Source organism: Larus michahellis, chromosome 13 (genome assembly GCF_964199755.1).
Source record: "Larus michahellis chromosome 13, bLarMic1.1, whole genome shotgun sequence".
Lineage (NCBI taxonomy): Eukaryota > Metazoa > Chordata > Aves > Charadriiformes > Laridae > Larus > Larus michahellis.
Window position 1 is genome coordinate 4,619,827 of NC_133908.1, and position 15,780 is coordinate 4,635,606.

The 15,780-nt window shown below is 42.3% G+C and overlaps 1 protein-coding gene across 3 annotated transcripts in view; it reads left to right on the top strand.

The window, feature by feature from the left end:
• TMEM233 (transmembrane protein 233) overlaps positions 1–9,697 on the top strand; it is a 31,208-nt gene extending 21,511 nt beyond the window's left edge. For 2 of the 3 annotated variants that reach the window (XM_074606170.1, XM_074606171.1), the window contains 2 exons: positions 797–931; positions 7,840–9,697. In XM_074606170.1, coding sequence (XP_074462271.1) covers positions 797–931; positions 7,840–7,851 — 147 coding nt within the window. In that variant the 3' untranslated portion in view covers positions 7,852–9,697. The remainder of the gene's footprint in view (positions 1–796; positions 932–7,839) is intronic. The other variant, XR_012589748.1, reaches the window with a different exon arrangement.
• The last annotated feature ends 6,083 nt before the right edge of the window (positions 9,698–15,780 follow it).

Sequence of the window (15,780 nt, forward strand, 5' to 3'; positions counted from 1 at the left end):
TATAAAGCATCTGCTAAATCATGGGTGGATAGAGGGTGGATACTCAAATCTGTTGAGATAATATCTGTATGTCTGATGCATACCTCAGGATGTATATGATAATAATTACCAGTGTGTTCCAAAAATGTAAAGGGACAGACTTTCTAGCCCTCAAAGATGGCCCTCAGATATTTTGTTCAGATGGTCTATGTTTCTTTGTGGGTTTTTTGCACCACTGGCAAACTACCTATTAATTCCTCAAACTTTGTTTTGAAAAGTAAAGCATTAGAAAAATAGGACGTTAGTAAGCTTTTTTTTCAAGAAGTTTTCCTGAGTCTTTCTGTAAAAATGCAGCCTATTTATGCTCCTTTTTATGCTTATGGTCCTATAAAGCATAAGAGTTTATTTCACTGCTGGTGAAGTGGCCCACTAACAGTTCACATATACTACAAAAATATTTCCAGAGATAAAAGCCCACTGATTTATGCAAGTGGGTGGATTAGAGATGATTTGGCAGGTTTTATGCTTGTGTGTACAAGAAAACTCATCATATGAATATGATTTCACCACTGAAAATAAGAGCTGTCGTTTGCAATGAAATATACTGAAAATGAGTGAAACAGAAACCTGGACTCACTACTTACCTTGGACTGTAGGCAGTGGATGTTTATTTTTACAAAGCAAATACCATTTTCTGAAGTCCTTCCTACGGTACTAAAGCGCACAGAACTTAACGTTGGTTCAAAGAAGTCGCATTCGTTTGTGTACAGATTTCTGTTTAATAAAAAGTCACAAATTCTCTGTTTCTCTTCTACAGGCTTTAAACAGTTATAATCAAGGAGATATAGAAGGGTCAAAAAGACTGGGTCGCAATGCACTCTGGGTTGCCGTTGCATCGATTATCATTGGCCTTGTCATCATTGGAATCTATTGCGTAGTTCATTTCACAACGGTAAGCAAAATGCTACTGGTTCCAATACAAGCAGTTCTTTGTGCATGGGCTTCAGAATATGAAACTAAAGATTGTCAGGGCCATCTGGTAAAGTTAAAATTTAGGGTTGCGTGTTTTCCAAAAGAGCAACTCTTAATTATTTTGCAATTTAGAAAATTCTGTTATCTGTGGCTAAACGTAAACAACTGTGTCTTAGCATCTTAGCAGCAGTGGATTTTCTAGAAACTCTTGCAGCTCCCATAGGTTTTTCTAATTTAGGCCAGTTGCTTTTTGGTTTTTCTGCCCATTAGTTTCACCATCTGCAAGACCAAGTGCATAGAGATCCTTAGATTTCAGGTAATAGAGTCCCCAGGTGCTAATTTTCAGTCTCAGTCTGTCCAACATATCTTTTAACTTTGCAAGGAGAAGATGACGATGGTCAATTACTGGTTTACTGTTTGGTATTAAGGTGACCATAGCTATATCAAAAGTGACCACAAATGTAATTTTGACTTGTTTTGCTGTGGGAGAAGGTTGTTCTCTCTCAGTGCTGTGTAATTGACCTGCCTTTGTACACCTGGAACGATAATGAAGAAGCTTGGCAAATGGATCTCTGTGTACATAGTGGTTATCCACATGGATTATAAGCTTATTTGGAAAAGAGGACGAAAGTACTTAAGGTATTGATATCCTTTCTTAAGGTTGTGCAACAACGACTTCTTTTCTCTACAGTAATGTCCACTTCCCATTAAAATAACCAATTTAAATCAATTTATTACTGTCTGTTTTGATTGGAGACCCTTTCAGTGCACTGTACGAACTTACGTATGAACTATAAACAGAGGTCACCTCGCCACTGAAATGCAAACATCTCTAGGGAGTGGAATGGAGTAGCTGGTTAAACATGCACAACATTTTCAGACAAAAACTTGCAGTATGGCATACTGAACTGCAGGGAAGTTAGTGGAGATGGGGTCCGTTTCTGTAGGGTATTAGTGGATGGTGCTGCAGAATTCATTAATTTCCCTTGCATTTTGCAAGCATGAATTTCTCTTTGGTTCAGCTTGTGGTTCAGTTCATTCAGTCCTCACAGATTTAAAACCAAGTCACTTCAGGCTGGGTGTGCCAAGTTTTGTAATTGACAGCAGCAGTAAATTCCTCTGTTCGCATCTACTACCTCACTCAGCATTTCTCAGACGAGGATAGCAGCTCAATTTTTTTATTTTTTTTTTTAAGTAGGAAGAGAGGAGGGCAGCATGAGGAGTGGCAGACGACACTGACCTGAAGCAGTCCCATTAACCAGGGCACACTACCTACATTTAGTTGTAGTCAACAGTTCACTTCCGCTACAGTAAGGACCCTGTGTGCTGAATGTGTGAATGCTTCTTTGTGCCCACTGCCAGATATTAGTGGTAGTTAGCACTTCACATCTAGCTAGCATTTGAAAGCACTTCTCTCTCTCCTACCCTCAAGGAAGCAAGCAGCAATAAATCAGTATAGTACAATTTCATGGTTTTTTTCTGAATTTTTATCTTTTCAGAATTTTTTAAATTGGTTTTGGTTTTTTGTTTTGTTTTATTTTTTTAAGAGAAACATCTCTGTGTTAGATGGAAGCATTGCCCAAGTGCTTGGGAACCCTCATCACACTGCTGGCATATTAACATCTGTATTTGGTGAACAGTTTCCACAGAGGTCTCGTGGCCAAATGGTACCTTGAGTTTTGTGAGGACTCGAGGTTTGCTGGATTGACTCTGCTCTCTGGCTTTCCAGTCTCTTTACTACTCCCTGCCCCGCCACTCTCACCTGTCACCCTTCAAAGAGCCCTTGCTTCTAAGAAAGTGTTTGATGGGAGCAGCAATCTTCTTTATTCTTCTGATCTGAAAATGAGTAAACAGGAGCACCCAATTGGCCTTTCCCCACCCTCCATGCTTGCCTGAGTCTCCTTTGTTGCCTTGCTCTTGGACATTTATATTTTATACCAAGTTGTCTTCAAGTTTGACGTGCCACTGGTGTGGATGGCATTGCATGCTCCATGTAGTTATCTCACATCCATTTGTACCTTGGTCGTGATTATTTACAAACAGCCACTTTGCACTCTGCTAATGTGAACTGAGTGTAAATTACTTGTATGCTAGCTTTAATATATATGCTTCAATATTAGTAAGATAGTACAAAATAGAATAATATGACAGTCGGCCCTGTAACTGATTTATTTGATTACTATTAGGCACAGATTTTATATTTCCATGATGTGCACATGCATTTTTCCTGAAAGGTAATTTAGACTTCAGCAATCTGTATGAAAAGCATGACCCTTCCAGGATATGTTACTGTGTGTTTTATCCACATGGAATTCATCAGCTACCATATTACCCAGTTGCTCCTGCTGACATTCCTTGTGACTTTGTTTGGTCTTCAAAGGATAACAAGCCTCATTGGGAATATCCCCTTGTATTCTCCTTCCGTATTCTTATGTGTCTTTCCCTAGACCTTGTTGTTTACCATCCTAACATCCCATTTCTAATCTGTGTTACTACTTTATCTGTTCTCCCATGACTGCTAGAGCCTCTCACAGAGGATGTTACTTGAGTGTTCATAAACCCTTTGATAAATTTCACTAGCTCATTCTGATTTATCTATGGTTCTGCTGACAGTATCAAAGATGCAAGGTGTAATGAGTTTGAGGGCTGGATGAGCCTTGGGAGTTCTTCCACAATGTCCCAGGTCTGCGCTTCTGGAAAGCCACAAACCTGGGACATCCAAGTCAGGCTTGATGTTACACAACTTTTCTTCTTGTCACAGAAACTTGCTTCCGGCTCAGCTGGCTTTGTAGTCTCCTTCAAAACAACTCCTCACCTTCTCCCAGGAGGCTGGCTACACGTGTCCTGGAATTGCAGATCTGCAGGCCAGGAAGGAAACCTTCCTTCTCCTGCCAGAAGTCACAAACTTCAGGCCTTCCCTGTCATGGAAGTCTCCATTCAGTTCTTGTTCAAGTGTAGTCTTTAGTTTTTCATCCTTTGTTTTGTGGAGCTCAAGCACTCCCCTCTCCAAAGTGTCTGTGAAGACCCTGTTGGTCTCCTGTTTGTACACCCTGATGGTCTGCAGTCTGCTCACCTCCTCCTGAAGTCCTTTTCCCTGGAGGTTTAGTGCTTCAGTCAGAATACAGCTCCCATCAGAGGGACTACCGACATTCCGGCCCCAAAGACAGGCAGCAGGCATTCCCTGCAACCTGGACTGACACATCCTCCTTCTGAAGCTCCATTTTGGTCAAGGCATCCAATATGCCAGGCAGTTGCTCCAGCAGTTTCGGGGATGGTGCCCTGTGGCTTATCACCACCACTGTTGCACAGTCCCAAGCGGTCCCTTGCTGTCTTCAACAGAGTTTCTGGGTCTCCTTCTGTGCAAACATACAAATTAATCAGTAAAAACCTTCTTTGCCATTCTTGAGCATCTCTCATTGAAACCACTGTGAAGGTAGGAATGGTAGAGAAGTGCAAGAAAGTCCTGCTTTGAACTAACAGTGACATTATACTCCCAATAATACTGGTAGACTCGGGAAGAATATGACCCTTTCACTTTTCAGAAAAAGGGGGCTCTGAGCTCTGAGCTTCCTTGTGTGCCTTCTGTGGTTTATTCAGTTGCAGAGCAACAGTAGTACAGAATAACAGCAGGCGACACCTACGTCTGCATGGAAGAAACAGCCTTGACTTTGAAGATTTTGAAGGTTTACTCAGTGCTAAGCCAACTCAGGGCTTCTACTGCTGCCTTGGAGAGAGCCTCATTCGTCTTTAACACTGGCATGTTATCTTTAGCAAACATACATTAAGATATACAGTGATACATATATATACACACAGACATATATATATCCTGGAACAGGGCCCACCCAGCACTTGGGAGCCATCTACTTCTGCAGTCACGACCCTGAATGTAGACAAGGGGAAGCTGTCACTTGCATCGCTGCAGTTAACAGCCCAGCAATAAAACTCGTCTGTCTTGATCAATGTAAACTAATGTGTTCCTCATTATGCTGAGGAATCACCAAGTGTTAGGCTGCGGTGTGTGCTGAATCAGGGCTCTCCCCCATTCCACACTAGGCCAAATTTATTCTTACTCCATTCTGTAACTTTTACCCTCTCCTGTCAGCTTCTCCTGCACTCCCACCTTGCCGGTCCTGAATGCTGAATTACACTTCCAGTGCTTGCTCAAATGTAACTTAAACCAGTATTTGTGTCACCACTGAGTCTAGCCCTGCATATGTGCCCATAGGCGTGTTGTCCATCAAGAACTGCAGTAAGAAAAGGGACGCATTTGTCTGCCATAAGGAGACATCACTAAGAACTGGAACAGTGCAGAGCTGTGAGCCATAGCCTCTGTGTGGCCTTAATTTGCTTTAACATGCCTGGTTAGAGAGTAAATGGCAAGATACCTAAAGACAGATGACGCTCAGCTGTGAACCACGTCCTGAATCCTGCCTCTAGTTCTGATGTCCTTCTCTTAAGAAAGATGTGGTGTACCCACACCTCGCAAAGAGAAGGGCTGCAAGGTATGAAAACACTTTTATACGTGGAAAGACAAAATAGATGCAATCTTTTTGGCTTGGGAAAGAAAGAATTAGGAATCTGTAGTTAAAGGCAGTGAAATAAAGAGTGATTATTTGTTGTCTCTTCTGAATGAGATGTGAAGGGCCATCAGAGGAAAGCAGCTTTAAACAAGAAGGAGGTACTTTTCTATGTGACATACAATGCAGCTGTAGGACTTATTCCTTCTGGTCGCTGTGGATACAAAAAATACAAATTATTTGAAACAGCAATGAGTGAAGTTACAAAAAACCAAAACAAAACAAAAACCCACTTAAATGCAAAGATGCAGATATAATCTTGAGCTCAGAAGGTTTCTAAGCTGCAGATTGCCAGAGCTGGAAGGCAGTAAAGGCAGAAATATCACCCTGGGTGTAGCCTTTTCTTATACAGTCCCTTTAGGCATTTGTGACAGCTCCTGTTTTGGTATGAGGAAGGGTAGCCAAAGTACTGAAGAAAAGGAATGCAAGAAACTCCTGCCAATGGACCAGTGTCCAAGACTTTTTTAAGTCACATCAGAAGTTCATTGTCTTTGTTTATCTTCAATCCCAGGGCCACAGGCAGGACAGAATTATCTTCTGGTAATAACTTCTGTGAGAAGGGTAGTTGTGCGCGATGACTTTAGAATATCATGCAAACCTTTATGACATTTAATGCTTTCGTAGAGGAGTGTGAAATTCTGACCCCTTCTTTAATCTCACTTGATCTAGAACTTCACCCCAAAGAAGTCACAGAAATACCACCTGTCAGCATGGCTTTGAAGGAAGACAGAGAGACAGCCAGGCTGGGCGGAAAGTACTAGCTTATTATACCGGTTCATAATCAGTAGGTTCTTAAATCAAGCATATGTGCAGTAATGCAACATTGGTAATTACTGGTAGAAGGAAAAGGAGTAAGCATTTAGACTGTGCACGAGGGACAGATGTATACATGCATTTTTCTTACTAACTTAGAAATAACTGTTTAGGGGGAAAAGGAATGCAAGATTACTTTCAATCTCTGCTGTCCCCTTCCTGAGGCTCTCAAAAGCCTTTGCAGCCCTTTCATTGAGTGACTGTCTCTCTTTCCGAGACAGAATAAACTGGAGGCCAGTAAGATGGCAGGAGTTACACAGCCAGCCTCCAGATCTTTACATTGCAATCCTGTTCTCTGTACCTCACCACAGAAAAAAAAAAAAAGAATCGAGGAAGACTACCTGCCTTTCAGTGCAGGGATTGACCTGCCAGTAACTGATAGAGCACAAAGTCTGAAGTCAAGGCATTCCTATTGTCTTTTACCCACGTTAATTCCTGGTGCACACCTAGCCGGTGAGCTCGTACTGCTGCTTTTCTATCAGTAAGGGTGCTAATGGGTGCTTATCTCATTGATACCCTACCTCTTTTTACTGGGTTTGTAAAAACACACGAGCTTAAAGTCCCCTACCTGTCTGTCAAATGGGTTCAGTCCGCTCAGAGGCTGTGTAGCAGGCAGACACATGTAGATGCACAGAGGATTGTAATCACATCAGCCTCATTTCCTTAGCAAACCACATTAAAAATTCTGGTCCAGTTGTTTCATCTGTGCATGGAGGAAATAGATAGATTCACGGAATCAATTGTGGGAAGTAAATCCTACAATAGATTCTGCCCATTGGAGTCCTGAGTACGGTCCAAGAGACAGTCAGCAAAGGAGTTAATGCTGTCTGCAGGATCTATTTACTGTTTAGTGCCTCATGTCCTAGATCTCTCTTTAAGGAGGTGCTAAAAGGTAGCTGCTTGATGGAGAAGGTATCTTGGACTCCAGCAGAGAGCCCAGCATCCAGGGACAAGCCAGTGAGATCAGCATGTCCATGGGTAATGTCTGAGACCTACCCCCAACACAAGAATTTGAGGGAACTTCTCAGATCTTTCCTCTCCTAAGGCAGATGCACAAGAGAGATTACACAGCCCTTCTAAAACGTTTGTCGTGTATTGCTGTTGTATTTACCAAGTTATCTACTGCTGAAAGTACTGTTCTTGCCTGACTGTTTTACGTACCACTTCAAGGAAACAGAGATGCTGTTGACCTCATGAAACTTTGTCAAATAAGAGCCCATTTCCTGGCAATGAAAGATCCTAACTTGCATTGATTCAGGTAACCCAGTTTAAAAATTCAGTTCAGATTGACAGATGACCAGTGCCATTAGAAATTTAGCTCTTTGATTCAAAACTGTATTGAACCACTAATCTAGCGGGATGTTTGTTAAGAGAACAAGTGCCACTAATGTGGCGTAATGTATCCATTAGATCCGTAGAATTAATAATTTAAACTCAGAAGGCAAACTTTCTGTCTTTTCCTCCTTTAAAAATACATATTTCTGTGTCCTTGCAGCATGCTATCTGAAGACCAGGGCTGCACTTGGAAGATATCATCATGTAAATGTTGCGAGCACAAAAAGAAGACGAGAAGGAATCCCTTCATTCCAGACTGTTAGATTTGACACTACAAGTCTGCAGAGGCATGTTGCTGGTGGATGAACTGATAGTCCAGTTAGTTAATCAGCATGGCGTGACCAGGTTTTCAAAATTATTTATTTATAAGGAATCTCAGTATAAAGCAGCATTTTTCTCTTTTAGCCTGATGTATAATGAGATCTTGCCCTAACAACTCCCTTTTCTTTCTCATTTACATGGAATGTATGCTGGATCCGTGATATTTCCTGGCTCATCCTAGCCAGACAAAGACAACATATCTAGACTGTTTATAGTGCACGATGTAAGATCTGATGCACACCCCGCTGAAGCTAGTAGAAGAACTCCAGTTGCCTCCAGTGGGTTTTGGATCAGGCCATTAAGGATTTTTTTATTACTTTAAAATAGTCTCAACATATCACAGTCGTAACCATGGGTTTGTGATTTTTATCCTGCTGTGTGATTTTATAATGCTGTGGGCGTACTCTGCGGCTGCAAAGCGGCTGCTTTCCTCTGTCATCCTCAGCTTTTAGGTCTTTATCTTGGATTTTTAACCACCTGGGACCGATTTCAATCACTTGCTTATTAAGAGACACTCTTCTTCTGTAGCATCCTTATTTTTCTTAATGATTTTTGGTTTGTTTTGTTGTCTTTCATTGTTGAACTCCCTTGACTCCAGTCCTGCATTAAAGTTGCACTGATCATATTTTCCTCTTTAAACTTCACGTATGTAAAAAGCTCATATTTTTTTATCTGACAAAAGATCTTTTTAAATAGATGTTCTTCATCCCTTTGTTATTGTTCCGCTAGAAAGTCACATATTTTCATTGTGTTCTGCTTTGTTCATGTTTCTTTTTGTTTAGTTCATCCTCTCATCTTGCTATGAATAGTCTATATATCAATGCGGTTAGAGATGGACAGACTTTTGTACCCTTACACAGTTACCTACACTCTTGCTGATCCTAAGATATTACTGAGTGAACAGCTTTAGGTTACAGAATTGATGGCCTCTCAATTACTGCAGTTTCTTGATACCTTATGAAAATTTAGCATGGAACAGCTGTTTTTAATTAGCTGAAAACTGTTTGAAAGAATATATTTGTTTTGTCACACCAATATACCATGTTAAAAGGACTAAGCTCTGGTGAGCGTTAAGACAGATGGCTACATCTTCAGCGGTTGTTGCTCCATTTGCTTTAATTGTTACTACATCTTCAAGCAAGCTATGCCAACTTACACTTACTCTCCTTGCACTAACATAAATCTGGATCTACTACCCAGAAGTGCGTGGGAGTTTTGCAGGTGCAAGTGGGAAAAGAATCGTGCCTGGCAGGAGTACAACTACCTGTTGAAAAAGAAATAATCTCCCAGATACCTTTACCTGTTAAAGCATATGCCTGGAAGTAGCATGCATTTTCTGTGCCTTGATATTATACTTTTAATGTGCTTTTTCGCTTTTCTTTCTGCCAAATTCTGTTTTTCATTGAAGTCAGTGATGCATCACCTATCCTTAATTACTCTAGTATAAAACTTCACAAACACTGGTGAAATCAGTTGATTTCTTCAGCATTTACACTGATCGAATTTGTCCACGTGGGAGTCTTGCCACTGATTTTGATGATCCCAAGAATTGGCTGTTCTGTGAACTCCTCTTTGCTTTTTGAATACTATTTCAATGGTCTGATATGTCTTGTGGGACTTTTAGTAGCTTGCCTTATTATCAGATATGATAGAACTGTTATTGAGAAGTGGAATAAAATTACTTTTAATTCATGTCCATTCTGGTATGTGGGAAGTGTCTTTCCTAAGTTTTGTTGCCTCTTCTATTTTAAAGAGTAATAATGCTTTTTCTAACCCCTTGGACAGTTTCAGAATGAATTGAATCAAAGCAAAAGCAGGATTTCTGGCCTACGTGATACTATACAACCACTCTGTACTGTAGCTAGTACATTCAGAAGTTGCTAGAGATCAATTAATGCTCAAAATATCAGCAAGGTAAGCGCTTTGCTTCATTTTCAAAATAACATCCAGAAAGAGTGTTGAGGCCTTTTCAAAATGGTCCCTCAATGGTCTCATCTCTTCGGGGCTTTCCTGCCAGGGTGACAAAGTGGTCAAAATGAGGTCACCAAAGGAGGTCTCTCAGCCGGCAACAGGGCTCAGATTTCTACCACCTTGAATTGCTGGCATCAAAGTAAACACCATTGCATTGCGGTAGTAATAGGTTCCCTACATCAGTGTACTAAAAATCAAAGCGTGTACAAAAATTTTCATCCTTCTGCAAAATATTAAACACTAGATTGTAAACTAAACCACAGCTAGTGGTGTCAGAGGGGAGAAAGATTTCTAAAGGTATTTGGGCACTAGAGGATAGAGAGGCAACTTGAAGTATTTTTTGAAAGTGCCTAACAAGGATTTAGATCAATAGGAGATAGACACTGGACTTGTTCAGATGCTTTTGAAAACCATACTGGAAATCTAACTTGCATCTTGATGCTCATAAATATCTTTGAAGTCTCGCTCTTAACATAATTGAGAATTGAGCCATTGTATCTTCAGTACTTCTGAAGATAAATGGTGCTACCTTACAGTGCTATTGATTGGTATAAAAATAAAGGCTTTATATTAAACCACTTAATGTGACAGAGAGGGGAAAATGCAGCAATTCCTCTAATGTCCTTTAGTGCTTCTGTGTCATAGGTAATCTTATTTTTGCTTTACTAATGTACTGGTATGAGTTCTCTTCATTTATTTATGTTTACATAAATTTTCAACCACGTTTGAGAAATGCAGCTTGTGCTGGAAATGAATACGGTCCTTGTGCAACCAAATCATTCTGTTGTAGATGTGACAGACCCATACAAAAGGGTAACACATACAAACACAGGGAAACTAAATGACATTTTACTGCCCAAATCAGCAAGACTCCTGGTGACAGCAGTAGGTTTGGAAGGCAGAAGGCAGTTGTCTGACTGAGGAATTATTGCCTGCTTTGTATTTTGAGGGGCATATAAACAAATTTCATTATCTATGACAAGCTCTTGAACTTACTTGTTCTTCATTGTCATGCATCTAGATTTGGATTTGGCCTATTATTATTCTGTGTTGTACCTACAGCAAATTATGTTATTTCATGAAATAGGTGGGGAAGAAGTGGTAAAACCTATTTCATAGAATCATAGAATTGTTAGGGTTGGAAGGGACCTTAAAGATCATCTAGTTCCAACCCCCCTGCCATGGGTAGGGACACCTCAGGTTGCTCAGAGCCCCATCCAGCCTGGCCTTAAAAACTTCCAGGGATGGGGCTTCCACCACCTCTCTGGGCAACCTGGGCCAGTGTCTCACCACCCTCATGGTGAAGAACTTCTTCCTAACGTCCAGTCTGAATCGACCCATCTTTAGTTTTAATCCATTCCCTCTAGTCCTACCATTACCCGACATCCTAAAAAGTCCCTCCCCAGCTTTCTTGTAGGCCCCCTTAAGGTACTGGTAGGCCACTATAAGGTCTCCTCGGAGCCTTCTTTTCTCCAGACTGAACTACCCCAGCTCTCTGTGTGTCCTCATAGGAGAGGTTCTCCAGCCCTCTGATCATCCTCGTGGCCCTTCTCTGGACACGTTTCAGCACATCTATATCTTTCTTGTAGTAGGGGCTCCAGAACTGGATGCAGTACTCCAGGTGGGGTCTCAGGAGAGTGGAGTAGGCGGGGAGAATCACCTCCCTCGACCTGCTGGCCACGCTTCTCTTGACGCAGCCCAGGCTACGATTGGCTTTCTGGGATGCAAGTGCACACTGATGGCTCACGTTGAGCCCCTTGTCCACTAGCACCCCCAAGTCCTTTTCTTCAGGGCTGCTCTCAAGCCAGTCACTGCCCAGCCTATATCAGTGCTTGGGATTGCACCGACGCAGATGGAGGACCTTGCACTTGGTCTTGTTGAACTTCATGAGGTCGGCATGCGCCCACCTCTCCAGCCTGTCCAGGTCCCTCTGGATGGCATCCCTTCCCTCCAGCGTGTCAGCCTCCCCACACAGCTTGGTGTCATCAGCAAACTTGCTGAGGGTGCACTCAATGCCACTGTCCATGTCGCTGATGAAGATGTTAAACAAGACCGGTCCCAGTACTGATCCTTGAGGGTTTCCACTCGTCACTGGCCTCCACTTGGACATGGACCCATTGACAGCCACTCTGTGGGTGCAGCCATCGAGCCAGTTCTTTATCCACTGAATTGTCCATCCATCAAACCCATATTTTATCAGCTTGGGGACCAGGATGTCGTGCGGGACAGTGTCTTTTCAACTGAACATCTGTGTCCTGGGCAGGCGAACAGAGTCTTCCTTTCACAAAGCTGCTCCAGGCTTCCAGTTTTTGATGCACTCTTTCTGCATGCTGAAGGCACCAACTAATGCCTGAAGTCCAGCTCTCTTTTCCTTCCTGCATGTGTTACAGGCAGAGACAGATGGAAATTTGAAATTGCTGGCCTCAGCTCCTGGATCATGTTAGCGTCTTTCGCTTCTTACAGGGCAGCTGCATTCTGCAAAACAGCAGTGTGCATGTATCTTGATATGTAACCCTAGAAGAGGGCTTCTAAATATAAGAGGAGTTTCTTTGCTGCCGTATGAAGGGGGTCAGCCAGACCAGACGTATGGTGTATGTTTCATCAGATTGCACAGCAAAAAAAAATAATCAAGGGGACAATATGAAATTAAATTCTTTGGGTGGTTCCCTGCAGGCATACCCAGGAGTTTACAGCTTATGACTTGAAAATCAGCACTGGCTCTTCAATTTATGTGGCTGCAACCACAGTCTGAACAGTGTGGCTTGAGGCTTCAGAAGCTGTTGCTTTTGTACCTATATCTTTGGATATGTGCTCGCAGTGTTATGCCTCTCAGCCTAGGGATAGGTTGTATTTGATTGCTACTACAGTGTCCATCAGTCTTAGAATCAATCCAGATGCATCAGCTGGAACAGTGTGCAAGCATCTCTCTCTAGGCTCATTTCCTTACCTGGGCCCTAACTCTGTCAACCGGTTATCTAAAATGGATTTTTTAACTGATTTGCATCAGTTGGGGAGAGACTGGATCATCTTCCCAGTTAGTTTTTATTTTGTGTGCATTGTGTGTGCACATGTACAAGAGGATGCACTTGAAGGACAGGAGCCTTTATAGAACGTGTCGTTTTGTGGTGGGAAGAGTCCATATCACCAAACCTTCACTCCTGGGGTAAAGTAAGAGGAAGTTGAATAGACGTGGAACCTACGCTGACTTTGGAGGAGATGCCTCTGGGCAGAGTCAGAGACATCAGAAGGCCTGTGCAGGGTAGTCTGCATGGCTGCTGCCTGACCCACAGCTCTTCTGAGACTGAGCCCTCAGTCTTTCACAGGCAGTATCTTCAGGCTGAAACACTACTTGAATGTTGGCTTGCTCTTACTATCCATCCATCTCCAATCCCATTTTTGATTTGTAGTTCTCTGAAGGTGTGCAGTGTTATGTTGGAGTAGAGGAGCTGAGAAGGGATGCAATGGTCTATGAGTGATTTTTATGCGCACTCACAGTTTTCCGTTTCCCAAGCACAACGGCATGTTCTGCATGCACAGCAACGGCATGTGTCCCTGAAATGTGAGTGAGCCTTTAAGGAGGCTGCCTGACTTCCTCTGCATCACTCCCTGGCAGCCTAGCAAAATGGGCTAAATTCAGAAGTGACCTAAAAGGAGGAGGGGGGTTTGGAAACAGATTACTCGGACAATGTAAAGATGGAGGAACAAACTTGGGAGCCCAAGGTAGAAAGGAAGGTTATAGTAAGGAATTTAACCAGAAGGTTTCTGCAGTTAAGGTTATCCTGTCTTGAACTCTAGGGTAAGTTCTGCTGCGGTTACCACCTAACTCACTCTCCACGGCACAGAAGCTACAAGAAGCACTTGCTCGTGTGTCATTTATAATGTGATTTGTGGCATGTCTGAATTTGATCTACCAGCTCACAACTGAGGATGGCGCTTCAGTTTTTGTCATATCTAGCTGTAGGCTGAGTCAGCTTCCACTTCGCTTGCAATGACTTCTCTTTGGCTGAATAAGCTTGCATCACATCAAGGAAAAAGAGCTTTGCCAGATATCAACGGATTCATCACGACTTTAAACTGAACAGTCGGAGCCTTTAGGCCACTGCATTTCTTTTTCAACACTTACTCTGGGGTGAGAGAAGGGGAAACTCATACCCCACACATACTCTGGGGTAAGAGAAGGGGAAACTCCACTAAACTTAAGGAATGCCCACTAGAGCAGGTTGTGTGCCATGGCAGCCTTGCGTACACATATCTCAACCAGTGTTCAATGGGGGCGTAATTGCCTTTTGATTTTAACCAACTCCAGGAGATAATCCAAACAGTGAAAACGGCCTAGAGCACAAGTGGTTGGTGAGTGCCATGCCTTCCTTGGGGCTAAGCACAAGAGTTCAGCACAAGAGTTCACTTTTTGTGCCCAAAAGGTTTGTAAGGCCATTCTTCACCCCATTTAATCAAAAACATACATTCCCCTAACACAGCTCTCTCCTGACCTCAGATCTATCCCGTTTGGGCCTTACTTTCTTTAAAAATGAGTCAGCTGATGAAGAAAGACGGTAAGTGATAGCTCCAAGGGGGTAGAATGACTCAGTAATGAAGATGTCACTTCACTTGACCCCTCAGCCTGCACAGCACCGAAAGTGCTCTGTCATCATTGTCAGAACTTTGACAAAGTCTGCTGAGTCTCATCATCTTATGAGCCGAGAACCAAAATGCCTTAAAATTTATTTCTGAATAAGATCCTCTGTGTGAGTTTCAATAGTCAGGCCAGGTCTAGTTCATGTTTATTAAAGAAGGTAGGTGCGAGTAAGGAAAAAAGGAGCTGACCTTTGCTCGTGGCTAGTGACACGGTAAATAACACAGAAACCATGTAGCTTTTTGTATCCTGCAGGTGTTTTACAAGCATCTCCTTTTAGAACCTCACATTGCCCTATGAGGTGGTGTAGCACGGTCCTCACACCTGATAAGGCATTTAATCAATTACTTTTATCTTGGTTTATGGGTTGTGGACAATCTGAAAGTGGATTGTGGGCTTTTTTCAAGGGAATTTCTTATTCAAAATTATTCAGTTACATTTCCCCCTGATCCCTTTACCCTCCAGCCTGCCACTTGCAATTCAAACTGTTGTTGTGGTTCACCATACAATTTCCATTTTTTTTTCCTGAGCAGACGACCATAAATCCTAGGGCATTCACATCGTTGGTGTGATTGCTAATACCAAAATTTTGTATTTGCAATGCCTAAATTTAATGTTTACTTAAGGTGAGTATTTGTCCCATGGAACTGTGGGTAGTGAACACAAGCAGGGGCCTGAATACACCAGAATAAAATAATTCGCAGTTCTGAATCTGTATTTAACAAAAAAATTTTGCAATATTCACTCAGCCTAGCATATATTCCTTTGGCTGATGGAGAGCTAATAGCTAAAGGCAAAAGTCCTCTTGAAGGTCATGCTGGCACTTACTGTCATAGGCAAGAAGGAGATTTTTATCTAATTCCTCCTCTCCTTCCCAGTGCAGATGCTTACAGCCACTATTCATGGGCATCCCCCAAAATCGTGGGGCAATGTCCACAGCTAAACACCTATGGAACAAATCATTCTGGTCCCAATGTCAGGAGCGCTTAGTGAGGGCTGAGCCTAAGTGGCCTCTTGCTGTGTCCGTCTTAGAGATATGGCACTTTAGGAATCTAGAGAGAGTTGTGATAAATTATTTCAATGGCAAGTGACACCTTTGACATTCTCACTAGGGGAGTTAACCAGGAGCCTCATTTGTGAAGAGTATGGAATTCTTGATGGAAGAATGTGAACCAG